At 36.1% G+C, this 23035-nt stretch overlaps 1 protein-coding gene across 1 annotated transcript in view; it reads left to right on the top strand.

Moving 5' to 3' along the window:
- LOC106135414 (lachesin) overlaps nt 1-23035 on the top strand; it is a 71612-nt gene that overhangs the window by 5723 nt on the left and 42854 nt on the right. The window contains exon 2 of the mRNA XM_013335704.2: nt 22884-23003. Coding sequence (XP_013191158.1) covers nt 22943-23003 — 61 coding nt within the window. The 5' untranslated portion in view covers nt 22884-22942. The remainder of the gene's footprint in view (nt 1-22883; nt 23004-23035) is intronic.

Here is a 23035-nt window from a genome sequence, read left to right as displayed (position 1 = left end):
CTTAAAATATAAACATCGTCCAGATGTCACAGATAAGCGAGGAGAGCTTTTTGCCTTAATGGCAGATTACTTCAGTTGAATATGTTGCGTGTCGGCGCGCCGTGACTTATTGAAAGGAAAATTTTCATGATCTGATAAAGGGGCAGTAACTAATTTCGATTTAATCGTTGTTTTAAACGTTCGTGTTAATTATAAATTAAGAACTGACTTTGAACAATAATTCAGCGGGTAAGGCTCTCATTGATGAGCTTATAGCTAATGTTAACTTAATTTACAACATCTGCTTTCATTAAAGGTAAATAAAAGTTAACGTACTAAGGTGTAATTTAAGTAAAATTTATTAAAGTTCAAAAGGTTTAGTATTTAGATTTTTTATCTTGCAGAATAGGTACGCTCTGCTTCTTCTTATGCTTCTGCTATGGGAGACATAGCTAGTACAGGTGATATGTATGAAATTAAAAACAAATTATTTCGTATATATCGAAATAATGCAAATTTGTTCCATGAGTAACATAAATATCATAATTGACATTGGGATGTCTAAAACATAGGATTGTAGCGGGAGCGATGATTCGGCTCGACCGCCGCCAAAGGGAAGATCTTCCGCCAGGCTAGGTGTTATGCCTGGGGAACCGCGGCTCCGACGATGTTGTGTCGGAGGTTGTATATATAGCTCCAATCCGTGAAATCTCTGAAATCGCGATTTTAGGTTCTTCGCTGCTATTGGCTGAGCACGTCGATTTCTTCGAGATGATTGACAGTTGTTGTGAGATTTGATATTGTTGACGAGTGGCGTAGAGATGTCGCCACAGTACTCCCCCCCAAGACCGGAGGTCTGATGTCTTGATCTTGCTGTGCAATCTGTGCTTCAGTAGCTTGCAAGTGCCAGTTGTCTTCCAGTGAGTCGGAAGTTGCTCGAAGTCCTAGTGAGTCAGGAGTGAGCCGTTGCGTTGCTCGTAGTCTGCGGTGAGTCGAGACAGTAGAGAGCGAAGTCGACTTGTTGGCGCCGGGAGAAATCGTGAAGAGCTGCCACGCTGGAGAGAAGAGCGGCCGTCGAAGAGATCCAGGCGTGGGCTGCGATAGATGCGTCGGTCGCTGAAGTCGATGAGAGTGAGTGCGGGTGGAGACAGGACCAGGAAGCTCGTTGCGTTGGCTGCGATGGACCTGCTGCGATACCCTGTTGCTGGCTTGCTGTGAGACTGCTTGCAGAGTGAGAGGAGTGATGATGGTAAGGATTGGAGTTGATGAAGAAGGTTGCTTCCAATCACGTCGGGGTCACCAATGTAGCGGGAGCGATGATTCGGCTCGACCGCCGCCAAAGGGAAGATCTTCCGCCAGGCTAGGTGTTATGCCTGGGGAACCGCGGCTCCGACGATGTTGTGTCGGAGGTTGTATATATAGCTCCAATCCGTGAAATCTCTGAAATCGCGATTTTAGGTTCTTCGCTGCTATTGGCTGAGCACGTCGATTTCTTCGAGATGATTGACAGTTGTTGTGAGATTTGATATTGTTGACGAGTGGCGTAGAGATGTCGCCACAGGATGAACACTAAGACGTCAAAGCATCGAAATATACCAGATAAGAGATAATTATAACACTGAAATGAATGATAAAATGAATTATTTTCACATTTGAAATTGTTCGCCCACATTATATTGTGACCAAAATTTAACCACAATATTTATTAGCACATAAATCCAATTGAGGTAATAACCGAAGCCTTTGCAGTACCATTATTTATTTCATATTCGAACAGTTTAAGTAAGTATAATTACATACTTTTTTATAATCTCTAAAACTAAAAACTAAAAGGGTACATCCATATGTAAACTACTTAAGTTAAATAAGTCGAGTTTACTCTATAACCCTCAACCATAAAATTTCATTGTGATTTAGTAAGCGTGACGAATGAAAAATAATAATTAGAGGGAAAATTTACTTTCACTTAGCTGCGTTTTCAAAAGACCCTTCACATTCAATTTGGTTAATTTCAATTACATATTCCACACGTATTAAATATTCAAATAAGATATCCAATAGAATGAAAGCATACGAGGGAATGACAGAATTTTGTTAAATGGATATTTAAAGCATGTAATTTAAATTTGTAAAGGGAAATACGTTTTGTTATACAATGTGGCTATGTCGATCCTTAAAAAAGGTATTGTTTTGAGTGTGTCGATAACTTAAATGTTCAAAAAATTACCTACCATAGTAAGTTAATTTTCGTTTTTACTTTTACGTTTACGTTACGTACATAACGTTAAAAAGTTTCGTTTGTTTTTGTTCGCGTGAGAATTTCGGAAAATATTCTTTTAGGTAATAACACCAAATTTCAGCGTCATACATCGAATAGCTAATACTTGAACACACCCTTATCTTACTTTTGAATATTAATTATGTTAAAATACGCTTTAACGATACTTATATAAAATATTGTAATATTTAATTAAAGAATGTTCTAATTGTTCACGAAATCTGATACTGCATTCAATAAGGTTTGACAAAGAATACTCCTTCCTTCAACTTGGACGGGTTGTCTACTAATTAGGTTTACCCTAATGAATATAGGGTGGGTTCATCCGTAGTTGTCTGGATAATTAACAACTGAGATAGGAAATATTAATATTTATAAGCCTCGGGCACCAAGAACAAATTCTCCTTACACGATTAAACTTGTACAAAGAAGCGAAATGAATTTTACATGTTTAGTATGAGCATCGTGTTATTCAGTATAAATTTAATGATCAAACGAACTTACCTGAAGTGAAGTTCGATCACAATTATGTGAGCAGCTTCATTCGACGCGATTTATTGTTTACATGTTGTAGTATCGCTTCGAACCACTAGCCCTGCACGTATGTTGAAAGACATTTTTTTTTTTTTTTTGTCTACCGTCCATTTTTCCGTTTCCCCACCCGAGCCCAGGTTGTCGGTGCGCGCCATTGCTTGTTCATTTAGTTTAAAGCCCAATTATTTTACATTTTTATAACACTATAGCTGTTATTGGGGTGGGATGAATTTATTAATTCTAGGGAAGGGTGATATCTAAATCGCGTCGAATGAAGCTGCTCACATAATTGTGATCGAACTTCACTTCAGGTAAGTTCGTTTGATCATTAATTATGTTTCACAGCTTCATTCTTTGCGATTTATTGTTTACATGTTGTAGATGTTCAGAGATTAAAAATGTAAAATAAAATATATGGTAAGTATAATTATTCTTTAATATTTTTTGTAAATATTCATACAAAATCATTTTTTTTTTTTTTTTATTATTATTAGTTATTAATAATTAATTTTAATTTTTCTGGTTGCATGATGAAGAAAGTATACAATTTGCAAATTGATCATTAGCAATGATATCTCTGTTATAATGTTTGGCAAATACTGACGAGGAATCACTCCAGCCAGCTGTTCGGCGAATGGTATCTAAACTAATTCCTAATCTATTCGCAGTTGATGTAGACGCATGGCGAGTACTATGGGCAGTAAAAAAGGAAGTATCAATACCACTTTGGCGAAGTGTTTCTTTTATCCAATGACTTAATCTTTGAGAGCTTAGTTTTGAATGTGGCTTTTTATAACTAATAAATAATACATCGCTGTTCCTGATACCTAATGTTTTATTTAAGTATGCCTGTAAACACCTTGCAGGACATATTTCTGGCCGTAAATCAAAAAATGGTAACTTAAGTAGCGGCTGAAAGCCATCAGGTCTAGAAGTTTTTATCAAATCCGGTATTTTAATAATTATTTGATTTTCAAATGAAGTAATATTGACTATTTTTATTAATGATAATGTCTGTACACGATGTGCAGTTACTAATGCTAGTAAAGTGATGGTTTTCGTAGAAAGAGTTTTTAAACTGAGATTTTCGTTGGGCCATTGTTGGGCTAGATAGTTTAAGACCAATTGTGGGTCCCATGTAAAGTTATATTTTGGTTTTGTAGGTCTTAGTCTAAAAACTCCTTTCATGAATCTTTTTATACTATGATCATCTATAGGTTCTCCAATCAGAAAAGATATTGCAGATTTGTGAGAATTAAGGGTCCCGTAATTGGCTCCTTTATTATAAATTTCAGTAAGGAAGTTAATTATATGTGACACTGAACATTTGCTTGGGTTTAAACAATTAATGTTGCAGTATTTTAACCAAGCTTGAATACCACAATTATATTGTTTGTATGTATTACCAGATATAGATGCTAACATAATATCAACAGCGTGATGGGAAAATGACTTATTCAGTAATGTTTGCCGGATAATATCCCTGCAACTAATTTCAGTGTTTTGTGTAAATTGTGGTTCGACCTGAAAGGAGATTTAAGTAGGTTAACATCAGGGTCAAAATAAATTAGATTCGATATAGCTAGTTTTTTAAACACAGGAAACCATGGTTGTGTTGGCCAATGAGGGACTACGACTATTCCTTCTGCTTTATCCTCAATGATTTTTTGCATTATTTTTGTTATCAGAGCGAAAGGTGGAAAGGCATAAAAGAACATGGTGGTCCATGGAATTGTAAACGCGTCAATAGCCCAAGCTTCAGGGTCGTTTTTCCATGCTACATACAAAGAACATTTTGCATTACAACGACTAGCAAATAAATCTATTTCTGGACTACCTAAATTACTTGTAATACGATTAAATGCCGCTTCATTTAATTCCCACTCAGTATCCTGCATTTTTTTGCGTGATAAATAGTCAGCGTTATAATTTTCTTTAGTGTGTATATAAGATGCGAATAAGGTTAATTTACGATTTTCGCACCATGTCCAAATTTCTTTAGTTAAATTATTTAAATGTGTAAACTGAATACTGCCCATTTTGTTTATGCAAGAAATAGCCGTTACATTATCTAATCTTAATAATATTCTTTTATTATACAAGTTTTTTGCAAAACATTTAAGTGAGAGAAATGCAGCTTTTAATTCTAGCTCATTAATGTGGCAGCGTTTTTCATCATCTTTCCAGTGACCATAACTTTTATTATCACTACAATATGCACCCCAACCTGTGTTAGAGGCGTCAGAAAATATTTCAATATCATAGCGATTCGATTTTAATGACGTAAAACCCTTATCAACATGATCTAGCCACCACTGTAGATCTTTTTTTATTACGTTATTTATTTGTACAGTTTGTTCATAGGATGGATTATTTAGTAAACAGGAATATTTGTATCGTTCTAATTCTTTTACATAAAGCCACGAGTACTTAATGGCCGGGCAAGCCGATATTAGTAGGCCAATTAATTTTGCAAGGTCACGTAAACTACTCATTTTAATATTTAAATTTTTAATTAGTTTGTTTTTAATTTTTTGTTTTTTGTCTTCTGGCAATGACATTGACATATTTTCAGAATTGAATAAAAACCCTAAAAATCTACATTGAGTAAGAGGAAGTAATGAGCATTTTTCAAAATTTATGATAAAACCTAAATTTTCTAGTAAATTTTTGGTCATTTGTGTGTTATTTACACACTCTTGAAAATTGCTTTCTATACAAAGTATGTCGTCCAAATATATGACAGAAGTCATATTGTGAGATCGCAAGAATTCCATTACTGGTTTTAATAATTTTGTAAAAACATAAGGTGCGGTACACAAGCCGAAGGGTAGGCAGTTAAATTCGTAAAGTTGACCGTCAAATTCAAAACGTAAATATTTTCGGGAAGATTTGTGAATTGGTATTAAAAAATACGCATCTTTTAAATCGATTGTAGTCATATAACAATTTTGAGTAACTAATTTTGATGCTGTGCGATAATCTTCCATCTTAAAATGGGATGTATTGATAAACTTATTTAAGCGTTTTAAATTTAATATAAATCTTTTATTACCATCAGGTTTTGGAACAAGAAATATACTAGATAAGAATTGACCTTTTTTTGGATTACATGGGGAAATTGCCTGAATATTAAGTAAATGGCTGATGCAGTTAGTAAAATCTTTGTGATCTTTGTTTGTTGTCGGGTAGGGATACCCAATACGATCATCTGGATTAGAATGGAAAGGTATCTTATAACCTTGCACCCAAGATAATATATTTGGATCTTTTGTTATTCTTTTCCAATTAGTAACAAATGATTTTAATCTACCAGCGTACGGTACCTCAGAATTTATCTCTTCCGCTGGTTTCTCGAAGAGCGCGAGCGATCCGTGTTGCGATCCGCGTAGCGGTCCGTCGTCGTCCTGCGAGTGCTGCCTCGAGGTGCTCCCTGCGACGATGACGGGGTTCTCCAACTGGTGGTGGATGTCTTGTCCAATGTCTTGCGGTGTTGAGGCTTGGAGTTTAAATTGTTTTTGTTTCTTAATCTGAAATTGTTCTTATTGAAAATTGTTTTATTGTTATTTTTTAATGTTTCACCAGACCGTTGTATGGTTTTTGCAGTTTTTAATTTATCTGTCAGGTTTTCTCCAAACAAATATTTGTCTCGGGACGTTTCCAGCAATGTTTCCTTCATTTCAGTATTAATAGAATTTATGACGTAATTTCGTCTTAGTCTGGTTTGCGAGTGATGTATGTCGCATAAAATACGACATGCATCACTTATTGGTTTTAAAATGCTTTGTTTGGACTCCGCATTGACGTTGAAAATAACCAATTCTGTTGCTGTAGCCAATGCAGAAATAGCTACCCCAACGTCCTTTTGCCTTTGCAATATAGCCATATCTCTCTTTACCAGTCCCTCCGGCAGAGCTGCTTTTACCTCCTGGTTGAGAGCTGGTGCTATTAAAAGTTCGCAATTACTAGGAGTGAGGTGACCTTGAATAAGGTTATTTTTGATTTCCTTTGTTAAGCCTTTTGCCAGTATATCGTTCCATCTGCTAGCAATATCGCGATGAATAGGCTTACCAAGGGCCACCTCTTCTTTAGGTGCCTCGCCAAATATACCCAAAATATCCTCATCTAGTGGCTCGAAAGCATCGGCCGCTAAAGGATCTCGAGGTTCTACCGAACTCGTTTGAATTTGTGTAATTTGTGGCACTATTCTTGTTGAGGGTAGAATGGGCGATGCTGTCCGAGAACTTGGTACTATAGATGGACCATCAGGGGTCGAGGGTAAATTTGGAGATATGGATCTCTCGGTACGTCTATTGAGATTAATATCTGTAAAACAGTGATTGGACGTTTTTATTCTCGATGAGGTAAAGGACGTGTTTTTTTTTTTTTTTGAAAACCGTGACAGAGGTAGCCCCAAAGGCGGCTCGCATCACACATAGGGAAAACGTGACAGAGATAGCCCCACAAGCAACTCGCATCACATAATAAACCGTGACAGAGGTAGCCCCACAGGCAGCTCGCATCACATAATAAACCGTGACAGAGGTAGCCCCACAGGCAGCTCGCATCACATAATAAACCGTGACAGAGGTAGCCCCACAGGCAGCTCGCATCACATAATAAACCGTGACAGAGGTAGCCCCAAAGGCAGCTCGCATCACTTTAAATGAATTTAGTACAATTGAAAATTAATTACTAACCTTCAAATTCGCTGTCGGTGTCTGAAGAGGATATCACTCGACGTCTTGGTTTATTTTTTGCCAATTTATTTTGCAACTTGGCAATTTTCTTCTTAATTTTTTCTTCCTCGTTAGTATTCATTTTTCTCTTCATGTTAATAAATTTAATTAATTAAATATTAAATTAGTTTCGCGGACTCGGGAGACGTGCGAAGGCCTGAGCACGAAAACGAAGAATGAACAAGCAATGGCGCGCACCGACAACCTGGGCTCGGGTGGGGAAACGGAAAAATGGACAGTAGACAAAAAAAAAAAAAAAAAAAATGTCTTTCAACATACGTGCAGGGCTAGTGGTTCGAAGCGATACTACAACATGTAAACAATAAATCGCAAAGAATGAAGCTGTGAAACATAACTAAGTTTATTGACACATCAGGATCGAAAAAATAAAAGCCATACTTAATGAATAAATACATAAAGTGTTTTTTTTAAGCTGATAAAAAATTATACGGCAAACGTTATTTTGCCATATAAATCATATTATTGATAACATAACGATTGATCAGTTTTCGACCGGAGATGAAAAATGATAAAATTACTAAAATGGCTATTAAAAATAGGGGTTGGTGATAAAAGGGTAACGGGTTTTTTGATGCGACATAATAAAAAAATTAAGTAAATAAAAAATGTCTAAAAAATAATATGAGGGTGAGGACAACCCTTATCACTAAGGGGCATGAGAAATATTTTCGATTCTCAGACCTACTCAATATGCTTACAAAATTTCATGAGAATCGGTCAAACCGTTTCGAAGGAGTACGGGAACGAGCATTGTGACACGATAATTTTATATATAAGAAGTATAATATATTAGTTTGATTTCAAATCTATGCTCCAACGGTGAGGGATATCAATCCAGGGTCGTGGTTATATGCATAGGCAAACACGGGCTCCTCTTCGAGAGGTGAGGAAGAGACTTTGGAACTAACGCAGGAAGGATGAAGAAAACAGAAGCACTTTACAATTGTCAAAAAAATAGAGGAATAATAAGTACAAGCTAAACATAAATAAATAAACAACAACAATGAATCCATTTAATACTTGGTACTTTACTGTGTTAAGTCTTTGTACTAACATAGCCTTTAATTTGTAGAGATTAAACGACTTTGACTTTATGTTACCTCATCAAGTTAAATAGTAATCCGATCAACTAAAGCTGGGAACACAAAAGTGATCATCCAACGCAAATCCAAATATGATGTTATCATCAAAAAATAAATAAACAATAACTTTTACGATACAATTTATACAAATAAAGTTATGAAACTTAATGATACATTCGCACACCCAATGGCTCGTGTTGAATCAAATTTTATTTTTATCGCGTCAACAAAAACAAATCGTTTTATGTCCAAATTTAAATTTCAGTGTTCCGGGGGTAAGCTCCCGACTGTAATAAGGCGATGTTTTTATTACACTGGGCCCTTCTAATAAGCGGACAGTCGCTGTTTGTTCACAAACAATTTCTTCGTATTCCCTAATTTTACACCTATATTCAGCTAACGAAACAAAATTACGCAAGCTAAATAGGTTGGAAAAAGAGAACGCGCTGCTGGAGAAATTTGTATGTTTCCTTAATTCTTTTTCTTTTTACAATCTGTTTTCACAGACAAATATTGTATGGATATATAAAAATTTAAATTTTAGTTCTCTACTTTATAAAATATATTAAAAACAGAGATAACTAGATATAAGCCGTGTGGTTCCCGGCACCATTACAAAAGAATAGGACCACTCCATCTCTTTCCCACGGATGTCGTAAGAGCCGACTAAGGGATAGACTTGGGATTCCTCTTTAATGTAAATCCCTGCCAATCTAAGGTCTGCCGCGCCGATGGATGCATGGCTAGGGGCGAGCCTAGTCTCGAGCGTGCCACTTCCGCCATGGGGTTGGGCGACCCCCAGGTAATGGCTAGCCTTACCCTGGCATGCGGGGCTCTGCTGGGGCGGACAAAATTTTTCCCTAGCGTCTCGTGGGAATCGCATGGATGCAAATTTTTTGAAAGAGCACCTAGATGGCGGCGATGGTGTCCGCACCCCATCACGTCTCGTTCCCGGCGGGAGCGGTATGCGGTCTGCTGAAAGCCGCTTTGCGACGATGAATGTAAGAGGAGGAATGAAGGATAAGATTGAGGAAGTATGCCAGATGATGGATGAAAGACGTTTGGATGTGTTGTGCGTGAATGAAACGAAGCGGAAAGGATGCGACGCGACGCAGCACGGCCCTTACACGGCGTATTGGTCTGGAATTTCCAGTACCAGCCGAGGCTGTCAAGGGGTCGGTCTAATTCTTTCTGCACGAATGGCTGAGTGCGTGAATGAGTATGAGTGTGTCAGCCCTCGTCTTCTATGGATTAGGCTGAAAGTTGGAATCACTCGGATCTTCGTTCTAGGTGTTTATGCACCTTGGGATGTGGGTTCGAGGGGTACAACATCAGCAAAAAGCGAAAACGAGGAGTTCTGGAATAGTGTAAGAGAAGTATTGAAAGTTACCAAGCCAAATGAGAAGATTATTATGTTAGGTGATTTTAATGGATGGGTGGGTGTAAAGCGTGATGGATATGAAAAGGTGCTTGGTGCGTTTGGTGACGAAAAGGTGAATGATAATGGAAGAAGTGTATTAGAAATTTGTCTAGAGTGGGATCTTTTTGTGTCGAACTCAATGTTTCAACATAAAGAGATCCACACCTACACAAGAGTGGAAGGTATTTTAAAAAGTATGATAGACTTTGTGATTGTAGATGAAAGATTGAAGAACAAAGTGCTGGATACCCGTGCATATCGCGGTGCTGGCATTGACTCGGACCATTTACTGGTGATATCCCGGATAAGGGGTATCTTCAATCGCTGGCGGCACAGGGTAAGGGAGCATACCAGCGCTTTGGAAAGAGTAAAAGTAGAAAATTTGCAAGATATGGATGTAGGTAAGAAGTATATTAATAGACTGAAGGATGAATTTGAAGATTTAGAGGAAATGAGCGATATTGAAGATGGATGGAAGGAATTTAAAGAAGAAAGAATTGTGAAAGTAGCTGTTGAAGTGTGTGGTGTAAGTAGAAGAAGGAAAGGAAAAAATCACAAAAATGCGTGGATGAGTAAAGATGTGCAAGAACTTGTGCGATTAAAGAAGAAAGCATGGCTGGATTTGTTAGCAGCAAAAGCTAACTTAAGAATGCAAGAGGTTATAGATGAAGATGTGAATGAAGCACGTAAGGAATATAAGAAAATGAAAGATTTGGTTAAGAAAGCTGTGATTAGAAAGAAAGAAGAGTATAAAGAGGATTTTGATAAAAGGCTATCAGAAGACTTTCAGTCAAATCTGAAAGTATTCTGGAAATCCGTAAGGTCAGCCCGAGGAAATACTATAACCAGAGAGCTGACTAGGATCAGATGCCAGGATGGTAGCGTTGTGAAAGGAGAAGAATGTGTACTAAAGATATGGAAGGACTATTTTGAAAGTTTATTTGAAAAAAAGGAAGGAAATAAGAAAGATTTCTGCTATAGCGAAGAAAAAGAGAATGAGATGGAAGGCGAAATTGAAATGTTCGAAATTGTGGAAGCACTTAAGAGTATGAAAGCGGGAAAGGCTGCTGGGTGTGATAGAGTGTCGGTCGAGATGCTTAAAGCAGGAAAAGGCGTAGTAGCTAGTCAGTTGTACTGCCTTTTCAATTTGTGTTGGAGAAGCGGCCGAGTACCAAAAGATTGGTGTAAGGCTGTTATCGTGCCACTTTACAAAGGAAAAGGGTCATAGCTGGACTGCAAAAATTATCGTGGTATAAGCCTGCTTAGCGTCGTCGGCAAATTGTATGCTAAGGTATTGATTAATAGAGTCAGGAATGAAACTGATGACAAAATATGGGATGCTCAAGCGGGATTTCGAAAGGGAATGGGATGTACTGATCAGGTCTTTTCCTTGCGGTGCATAGCCGAAAAGTTTTTGGCCAAGAGTCAAAAAGTCTATTGCACATTCGTAGATCTGGAAAAGGCCTATGACAGAGTTGCGAGGAATGAATTGTGGTCAGCACTTTCTATGCATGGGGTGAGCAGTCTCTTAATACGAGCACTGAAATCCTTATATGAGGATTCGAGTGCTTGTGTCAGGATAAACGGAGCGCACACTGAGTGGTTTAAGATTGAGAAAGGCGTTAGGCAAGGATGTGTTGCGTCACCGTGGCTGTTCAACCTATTTATGGATAGCTGTTTGACAGATTTGAAAGAGTCTAAAAGTGGATTAAGGATGAATGAGTTACTCGTCAAATGTCTGCTCTATGCCGACGATCAGGTTATACTGGCGTCATCAGCGGAGGAGTTACAGGAGATGGTAAACTGTATGCATGAAGCTTTAAAAGAGAAAGGAATGAAAGTGAACGTAAGTAAAACTAAAACACTGGTTTTTGAAATGGAGAAAGAAATGACAGCATGTAATATTTTGATTGGAGGAGAAAAAGTGGAGCAAGTGAAAGAGTTTGTATATCTAGGATCAAAGTTTACATCAGATGGCAAGTATGATAGTGATATTGAAAGGAGAGTGAACGCGGGGAACATGGTGAATGGAGCTTTGCATGCCTTTATGAGCAGTCAGAAACTATCCAAAAAGGCTCGACTGGCTGTGCACAGGGGCGTGTTGGTCCCGACATTAATGTATGGGAGTGAAAGTTGGGTATGGCAAAAGAAGCATGAAAGCAGAATAAATGCAGTGGAAATGAGAGCGTTAAGGAGTATGATGGGTGTGAAATTGAGTGACAGGATAAGGAACAGCGTGATAAGGGAATGTTGTGATGTGAAAGAAGATGTAGTTACAGGAATAGAAAAGGGTATGTTAAGATGGTTCGGTCATGTGGAGAGGATGAATGAAAGCAGGTTGACTAAGCAGATATACAAGGAGAGTGTGGAGGGAAAGGTCGGAGTGGGAAGACCTAGACGAACGTATCTTGATCAAATTAAGGACGTCCTGGTAAAGGGTCAGGTCAAAAGTACCCGAAACCGCCGAGCTTGTATGAAGAGAGTTATGAATGTGGACGAAGCGAAAGAAGTATGCAGAGATCGTGGCAAGTGGAAAGAGGTAGTCTCTGCCTACCCCTCCGGGAAAGAGGCGTGATTTTATGTATGTATGTATGTATGTATAACTAGATTATGGAACACTAAAACAGTAATAACACCCATAGTAATCGGAGCAACAGGAATAATGTCAAAGAACCTGCGACAGTACAACACAGACATTACTATATTGCAGAAACAAGCAGCAAATAGTTGAGTTTTAGGTAACATTATTTTTATTGACGTCGAATCTCCCTCTTTCTGAAGGCTTCAGGACGGGAATATGTCAAGAAACCGACTCGGAAGTCGAGAAAATAAAACATATCATATATATATATATATAGTATAAATATACAAATATTTTTATATGCTGCAAAATTTTAAGATGTTTTATTTATTTATTTCAACTAGGTATTTAGGAGGATACTTACGTACCATATCAAATCATGTTTTGAATATTTGATTTAACTTAATTTACCTAAAAGCTTTTCTTTATCTACTTAGTACCAACTTGGAGATTTATTAAAAAGTACATTATCACCAAAGCTAGAAAATAGAGACTCTTTGGTGCAAATGTTGGGTGCCTCGCGGAAATTACTGGTAATTTAGATATTTTTCTATGGACACTAACGTGCTATAAATTTACATCGTTACTTCCTCGTCCAATGATATTAAAAAACCCAATATCCGGAAAAATACATTATTATTAGATTTTCATTTGTGTTTAAATCTTATTTATTTATACGTAGTAAGTATAATTTTTTTGGCAATGTTTCCAGGAAACAAATTAAGTACCTACTATTTTTTTTCAGTTCATAGAACTATTCTACGTTACTACATACATACATATAGTCACATCTTTATCCCTTGCGAGGTAGACAGTGCTAACAGTCTTGAAAAGACTGAAAGGCCATATAATAACTTAAATTTGTTTTTAACTAAAATACATTATTTGCAATCTTTTAAGAAAATGTGAGGAAAAGAAATCAAGTTGTTGTTTAATGTGAATGGTTAAACCTTATTGCGATTAAGACATTGCGTGTTTTGTTTCATAACTCTGTCTGCAAATATAAAATCATTTTTTTTTAAGATTTTGTAAACTCCACGTGATAATGACATAAATAAGTGCCTATCTTAATTGTAGAATTTGCTTTCATTGATGTCTAAACAAATGGTTGAAATTACAAGTCAAACAAGTACTGGGACCATTATCAATATAGCGATGAATCTATAATTAGTGTGTATTATATTTTCATCTACTTGCCGCGGTAGAAACCACTTTCTGCCTGGTATTCGATACTAGCGCGTTCGGCGATTGTGATTGTTTTCACTATTAGATTTAGATACCTGGACCTGTCAAATTTGTTAAACTTTTTGTCAATCACTCATAAAATGAATAAAAACTTACCCTAACTGCCTATCACAAGTTTATCATTTGTAGGAGATTCCAATTTCATATTCTTAATTCGTTCCGTAATATTCCGTGCAACGGAAGTCATATTTAATATCATAAAAAGTTTGACAATCGCATTCAAGTAACTCTACTAAATGGATGTCTCTACTAATGAAGCTGAAGAAACGACCTACGTGAGTGACTCGTTACAAAAGTTAAGGGAATTCGTCTCTCAGCGGCAGGTAATAAAATCTGCCGTAAGTGTTGCCAACATCGCGGTAAAGATCCAACAAATTAGGAACACGAGTAATTAAATGCGATATTACCATCGAGCCCGGCGTATATTATAACTGCATTATCCGCTTAATATTCATGAGCGGCAAACTTCCCCTAAGTGAAGTGAAACTGGTGACGAATCCGCGACTTATCCACCGCATGAAGTTTGCGCATGAATATTAACCACTAGAGGCCGCCCGCGACTTCGTCCGCATGGAAACCCTATCAATCCCGCGGGAACTCTGGGATAAAAAGTAGCCTATGTGTTATTCTGAGTCTTCAGCTACCTACATACCAAATTTCATGGTAATCGGTTCAGTAGTTTTTGCGTGAAAGAGTAACAAACATCCATACATCCATACAAACTTTCGCCTTTATAATAGTAGTAGGATGAGAGCCGCCAGATAAGCGTCTATTCAATGATGCACTTTGACAATGATCATTTCATCGCGCTTATACTAAATTCTCATAATAAAATTCAACGAGGGACAGCTTACAACCCAAATTATGGCATCATCTTACACCCGGAGATGTACACCCTATAATGTCTTACAGATTACCCAAAGGTTCAGATTAAGCTCGGAGTCGAGTGCTATCGGCTAAATAAAAATCAATATCACAATCGGTAGCGAGTTTCTTCACAATCCATTTGCTCTAAGCAGTACTTTCTCAAAGGGATTCCTTCGGCCCTTATTTTGAGATCCTTTAGGACCACACTTGAGAAACGGCGCTCTGCCTTTAGGACCCCGCTTCCGCCCCTCCGAGAAATGCCCGAGATAAGAGAGACGTTTTGGCGCCATTCATGTTTATGGCAGGCCAAATGGCCCTAGAATACTGCGTACTTATTATAAACAAGTACCTACATACAATATATTTAAAGGATCTCAAGCGAGATTGAAAAATGTCATTTGATTGTGTGATCCCTAAGAAATGCCTTCTAAGAACTCCAAGCTGATATGAAAGAACGTTAACGAGGTTGAAAAAGAACCTTGGCTTCTTTAATTACCTACGCAACTTCTTTCAAGTTGTTATTAGGTTTCGTACTTAATTATATACAACTGCGTAATAACGTTCCCGGTATGAAACTTCATTAGGCGGGTATTACAAGGAATTTCTTTCCTGTAACAACCTTAACATTACTATGGTCGCCAGCATTTAGCAATTTTTGTAATGCCTTTGTTTGTTATTGTAAGGGACGGGACGGAATTACTTAATTTTACAAAATGTAGTCAGCGTAAAATTTTATGGAGCCCGTTTGAAAGTACGAGTAGCATGGTCGTTATCAGCCTACGTACGTCGGAACGGGTACGGGACCGTGAGGACGTAGCACGTGGCAGTACCCTGGGCCGCCTTCCAAGTCGTTGATTTCAATTACCACCCATCTTTGTCGTTATTTAAGTCTCATTACGGATAATTTCTTTAATATTCTGAGCAGACTGTAACTTTTCTAGGAAAACAATCACTTTAATTATTGTTATCTACAGTAATATAATGAGTCTATTCTTTTTTGAAGTTAGTTAATAAGTGGTCATATTTATTTATATCGTTGCAGTTTTCTAAGTATTCTAAGTATAATTTAATATTGTGAAGTTGACGTTGTTGAAGAAAATGCTGCAGTGCAGTTTGTTACCGCTTCTTCTGCACTGACGCCTTGGAAGCGGCAGTAAACTTAGTTTTTAAGTAATTTATTTGACGTCAACCAATGTTGTTAAACCATACGACAATTATTAAGCGATATAAAGTACCCGAAACCGCCGAGCTTGTATGAAGAGAGTTATGAATGTGGACGAAGCGAAAGAAGTATGCAGAGATCGTGGCAAGTGGAAAGAGGTAGTCTCTGCCTACCCCTCCGGGAAAGAGGCGTGATTTTATGTATGTATGTATGTATGTATAATAGTATCCTATAATAATGAATAAAAATTTTGAATTTTGAATTTTTTTTTTTGAATTTTGTTTAAAACGTTATTTTTTTTCTCTCCTATAATATTGATGTAAGCGTATCGCCGTAACGCACATAGGTAGTCGGAACCCGCAAACCTGCCTCACTAACTGAAACAAACAAGCTACATTGAACATGTCCGAAACACACAAAAAGTAGAAATTGGAATATAGAGGTAAACCCCGGCAGATCCGGGAGTTCACCCGTGTCCTCTGGGGCACTTGCCAAACAAACTTTTTGTTTTATCAAACTGGTAATTCTCATTTTTTGTTTTATTGCCCAAAAGCTCAAGAGATTTATGGGCAGCCACTTTGAATTAATTTCGCATTCATTACAGATCTCTTGAATTTTCGTTGAAATTTTTTGCGCCTATCAAGTGTGAATTACAGAGTAATTTCGCATATTTTGTATTCGAGTTGCGTGCAAAATATTGTTATAAATTAAGTTCTTCTGAAGGATATAATGGGCCGGTCAGGCTAGCTACCTACTGTAAATTTCTTTGCTCATTTTGCCCGTAATAAACTGAAGAATAAGATTAATCTCTACTATCCCGTGGCCTTTGTTGGGTTGCCTTGGATATACATCATCTGTAAGATTTTATTAATTTCCTTTTTTATCCGAATCAAGTGAATTTTAGATATATAAGTGGTGTAGTGTTTATAAAGAGAAAATATATTTATTTGGGAAAAATAAACTTAAAAACCCCGATTTTTATATTATTTGGTACATAAATAAAATAAGCCATTTAAAATAAAGAACTACCTGTTTCCTTGAATTTCAATCAAAAGAGTGAACTCTTAAAACGCTGATGGATTATTTTTCTTTTACACGCCACCAACGCAAAAAAACTCAGCAGTAATATTGATATTTCTTTATATAAAGTTCTGAAACGTTTTCTATCCGAACTGGATCACACATTAACATAGTTTGTAGCATACATTCTAACGGAACAGGACATCTACTTGGTCCACTGCCGCACATAGTTTTAGGTTCATTAATGAAGATTAATTGTAGCCTGTGAAACAAATTCTGAAACATTTTACATACAAAGAAACCAAAATTTGTCTGGTATCTTTTTATGTAATTTTAGTGCGTCATCGTCCCAGGTTTTTAAGAATTTAAATTCTACACCCAACCAAGCATGTACTTTGTTGTGTGAATATTGTTGCATTAAACTTTTTTTTGGATTGAACCTACTTAGTTATAAAAAATTAAAATAAATTGGTTGATGTAATGAGCATTTCCATCTCAAACACAAATATATAGAGATCTTAATAGCTAAATGATAAATGATAGGACCTATTAAGATTGGGAAATGTTGCAAGGCCGTCGTCTAAAGGAAAAATACCGACACAACAATCAAATTACACAAATAAACTACGAATTGTAAAACTGATTGCTTTAAGTACATACATTATACCCATTATACTTAGAACACTAACTACTTACATTAGAAGTTCAACCCCGTCTTCTTCCTTACAAAGTACCATGAGCATGTATTATCAAAGTTTTTAATTATTTTTCTCGCTGATGCATTAGCACCAGTAGTGTCTTACTTTTACACACGCTTCCTAAAATAAAAGTATACTCTGTTGTTTACAAAAAAAAAAAATATATTTCTTACATTAAAACTTACAAAACCTTACGATCTAAACCTTTATAAAATAGCAATAAAAATAGTTGTAAATCAGTAGAGACATAATACTCTTAAACCAACATCGTTTTATTTAAAAAATTTTTCATATTTATGCAATACAATTTTAATTTAAGGCTAACATTATTAATCAAATGTTATCAAGGCGGCTTAGATATTTTGACTTAAATTCATCAATCCAAAATATTCTTGTGTTGTTGCGTTAAAACATCTTAAATTATAATAACGAATTAAATAAACTTCTTCAATATTTTTTCATCATACGCTGTATCTGACAAACCGGATATTTATTCTTGTCCTTAAAAATAAGCTTGTTGCTTTTGTTCTAAAAAATGTTAACAAACCTAATTCATCGGCGACATCGCATCTTCATCGTCCCAGATTGCGAAACGTCGTTGTTTCTGCCTTATCGCCAGGAAGTGTAAAGACACTATTGTCCCCAAATAGTAGTAATCTAGTCGGGACGCTCCTAACGACACTTTGATTAGAACTAACTACTAATACCACCCTAGCAATACCACCCTAGCTGCGTTAAACAGCAACACTCGTTAGGTACATCCCTAATTAAGGATTTTATAAATATTGATAGCTTGATATCATAGAAATAATGTTTCAAAGAGCCCTGAAAGAATAAATTTTAAAGCAATGTTGAAAGAATGCTTTAATTTGCAAATGATAAATTAGATTTTCCTAAAATAGAGAAATCGTATTACTATATCTAAGGTTATAATTAGCTTCTGCGATATAATACTTACACATTATAATTGTTGCTCTATGGGTGACTGAGGTCTTTCAGACGAGGGAGATAAATCAGACTCGTGAGTGGCAGATTAAGAATGGAATAATTTATTTAACAACCGTATTGCTTATATACTAAATATAAACGGGGTCGTGCTGACACATCGTATTGGTCGCTACATAGTCTTGTTATAATTTAAGTCTTCGTTCTCTAGCTCTCTTTCATTATATTTCCTAATTATATACTCAACTTGTAATAACAATACAAGATCTTCATCTTTTATTTATTTTTTCAATTCAAACATGAGATGCGAGATTTATTTATTCTTTTTCACATTAATGCATTAATGCTGCAGTGTAGTTTGTTCCGCCGCTTCTTCTACACATGCGCTTTGGAAGCGGTAGTAGTTATAATTAGATTTAAGTTATGTGACGTCAATAAGTGATACCTTGTATCCAATTTTGAAAATAAATCTATTCTATTCTATTCTATTCTATTACTTTCACATGAATAACCCCGCAAGCAGGATTGAAACCACTAAATATATCATATGAAACTCTTAATACGACGGAAAAGATTCCCCTTTATCGCCTTTACCATTTTTATAGTCTGTAAGATCCTAAATAACCGCACACCACGCACTCTTATTACCATTTCCATTTAATAAAGTTGGTTTTGTATGCCTAATATTATGTTGCGCAAGCACAATTTTTATTAATAATTCGTTGGTATATTTTTCAGTTCTTTTTTGTAAGGTTATTTTAATTAATTTTTTTTCAACATTCTTATTATTAAAGCCTATAAATATAACTAAGTTTGGAACAATGTTAGTACCGTATAATAAGCTGTATTAAATATCTTCCGAAATAATTGACATTTAAAGTAAAGCATTAAAAAATTTGCACCATGGAATTTTGGGGTATATTAGTTCCTTTGAAGTACGTGCTCAAATTCTATCCACGGTTCCAACGATAATGTCTAATCCACTTTAACGTTCCGTCGAAATCCAATTCATTATGGGAGTTATAGACGCATTGCAATCCTATAAAACCATACCGCTCGATAAAATGAAACATTGTTGCAAATGCGAAGGTTGAAATCAGTTGTGAGCGTCGCACGACTCGAAATCATTTATCTAAAAGCCGCTCCCTTCCTCCATCAAAACTAAATCAAGTAGGGCGAAGAACATAAACCGACCGCCCTTGCAGTAAGATAAAATGTGAAGGGAAGTTTGATTCACTATTGCGACACCACATAATAAAATAAAGAGAACGCAGATGGCCAGTCTTCCAACCGTCTAATACCTACAAAATATATTTTTGCTTTATCTGTGCTATAGGTACGTACCTACGTTGACTTATCGAGTCCAAATAAGAATAGACCTTATTTGTCTGTTTTGAGAAATAGATTGATATGAATTGCTAGCGGCTGCGAAATAGACTAAGTAAACTATTTATAACAGTTAAACCTGAGGCTCTGTTTACTTCACCAGTCGTGAAAATATGATATACGTATGTTATTTATTTAATGAATTGATATGCATTCTTATTTCTTTTATGTTTACTTTTGCACAGTATTATATTAAAATGTCATAAATGTACCCTTTTGCACATTGTTTATTTTGAGAGCACACGTAGGAAACACGGTCCGCCTCCAGCCCTGTAACGACGTCTTCATATAAGGATATCTCTCTATTTGACTACGACTCATATCAGAGAGTGGAGGGCACTAGTAGCACATTTATTGGAAAAGTTCTACCTACTTTTATAAGACGGAACATTTATTATTTGCATCACTTCAAAGGCAAAATAAGGTCAATGTTAATTAACTTTGAAAATTTACATTAACGTTAATTAGTAGTTAATTTGGTAAATAGAAAGAATTTTTTTTTTTATTTTTCAGAATTTAGGTGATGATGCCTAAGCCTAAATAACTTATTTAAGGTTTAATTACTTTATAAACTGTGACTTTTTGTTTCAACGCGTCAACCCTAATTTTACAAGTCTACGAGGGCAATAGGCTTTTGAGTAATACCGTAAAACTTTATAATGATATTTAAGATTATTATCTGTTGCTAACGATATTGAGAATTTTAAGTCGTAACTGTTTTTGGTTATTTCTTAATTATTTAATCTGCTATTAGATTTGAAATTAGAAGTGGGAGCTGGGCTTTGTAAAAACCATTTCAGGAGGTCTTGGCGGACAAATATCGTCGGAGAAGTGATGAACCTACGTTCATCTTGAGATAAGCGAGGGGCGGGGTGCGGGCGGCGCGGTCGGCATCTGGCCCGGTAATTAAGCGCATCTGCCTACGCTCAATTTTGAAACGCGCTGGATGAGAGTTGCCCCGCGCCCTCGGTCCATTCAGGGTACGAGCAAATTGCTAAACTTTCAATTAAAGAGTTGTTATTCAAACCGCTCCCGGTTCCTCAACGGAATTACATTTTATTTCACAACGAAAACTCTCATAGCTACTTGGTTCAGCACTTCCGAGTTTTACGATTTCTCAAACGGTCCGAAAAGAAATTTCGGACATATTCCAACTTAATATTATAAATACGATACGAATAATAATGATTTATTAATTGGTGCCTTCTCACTATAGTTACTATTTGTTTTATCTCTATTAAATTTATTTGAGCGCATAAGCTACATAATATAAGCACTAGCGAGATCCTCCGCCCGCGTAAGTAAAAAAGTGGGAATTTTGGGAAATCTTCTCTTACCCCACCGTAGACCACAAAAAGAACGTCAACGCCAAATTTCAAGTCTCTAGACCTCAAGACCCAGACTCAACCAGCGGTTTGGGTTGTACAATGTACATTGATATGTCAGTCAGTCATATATTATCTTCTGGTATATAATAAATAGATTATTTTACAACTGCGATAAAGGCAGTCTGTTATTTGGACGATAATTGTATCCTGAAATTGAAAAGCTGCTACGTTTTGTAAAAAAGTATTTTATTTCCTTCTTATCTTCAATCGATTGGGCGTTTACGGCTTCATACAGGAAATATTTATAACTCTGACGTTCTTACATGAATATGTCATGAGGATTGGAAATTTCACAGTTAAATCTCACTTAAATATAAACGACAAATAAAACCAATTATAGGTATAAATTTTAGTTTAAGTATGTTGCAAGGTCGTCTACAAAAAAATCGCATTTCTTTTTTCTTTCATTCTTTTTTAAATCCCTCTTTTTCAGAAACAAAACAATTTCAGTTTAAATTGTAAATGATATTAATTCAATAAGCGAAACATTTTTGAACATTGTTTCAGCAAATTTAATATTTGAGTATATTTCGATGAGACCGCAAACCACTTCACCGTGTGCGAGTCACGACACGACCGCTTCTGAAAGGTATTTTATTTATTGGTGTTAAGTAACTTAAGTTTGAAAATGGCTATACGATATAACCATTTTCAAACTTAAGAACCGTGAGAAATTTATCTATTCCACTAGACGCTAAAAATAAGTCTTTTTCAGGATGTTCATGCACTTCAAATTCAAGGTCTGAAGGTTATTATCAAAAACTAGTGGCAGTAATTCCGATAATTACCAATTTTTTTTATTTAAAAATATTTTGTACAAGTATTATCGATTCAAGGGGTTAGTGTGTTTAACACGTCCATGAATATTTAAGATATGGAATTGAAATTTAAAAATAATAATAAATTCGTAATTTCAGTTTAAGAGAATTTCAATTAAGTTGTTTGTTAACTGCCTGTGGTGTTCTAGCTACTGGAGATTTACACTTTTCATTATGATATTATCTGTAAATTAATGATTTAATCAAAACAATTCCTTAGCCTCTTACACTTGCCTCAAATTTTAATTAGTATCGGTTTAGAGGTTATCAGTGCGTGTGTACAAATACGAAATACTCATGCCAAAGTCAGTTGGCAAGATTTTCACCAGTAAAAAAGTATCTTCTTGTAGTTTTCTAAATCAAGGACGTTCTAGTGTAAGTTGAGGTGAAGAGTGCCTACCTACTCTAAACCTACAAGCCTTCAAAGAATCATGAATGTAGATGAAGTGAAATATGTAGGTAATTATCTGTCTAGCTCTCCTAGGAATAGATATGATTTTATGTATGTAATTTCTTGTTTGTTGTTTATTATCGTGTGTAGATTTCAAAGCAAAACAAGAAAATAGCTAAAATAACTTGAGAACTTGGGATGCTAGAAACCTTTCACTTTATGGCTCTAAATTCCATTAGGTCATCCAGATGAATGTAGCCTTTTTGTTTCTGGCAGTGTCTACCCCGTAAAGGAAAAAAACGTGATATACGTATGGCATTTTGTTCCAGATTCAACTGAGTGCTTGTCGTTTTCGGCTCGATGTGCGTCCGGAGTGCGAGGAGGGAGCATGCTGGTGCCCCTCTTGATACTTAGCACCGCCCTCGCGGCAGCCAACACCGGGAAACACGGTATGTATTGTAGTGCAAGCACAAGTAACAAC

Source organism: Amyelois transitella, chromosome 3 (genome assembly GCF_032362555.1).
Source record: "Amyelois transitella isolate CPQ chromosome 3, ilAmyTran1.1, whole genome shotgun sequence".
Taxonomy (NCBI): Eukaryota; Metazoa; Arthropoda; class Insecta; order Lepidoptera; family Pyralidae; genus Amyelois; species Amyelois transitella.
This window is presented reverse-complemented; position numbering and strand designations above follow the sequence as displayed.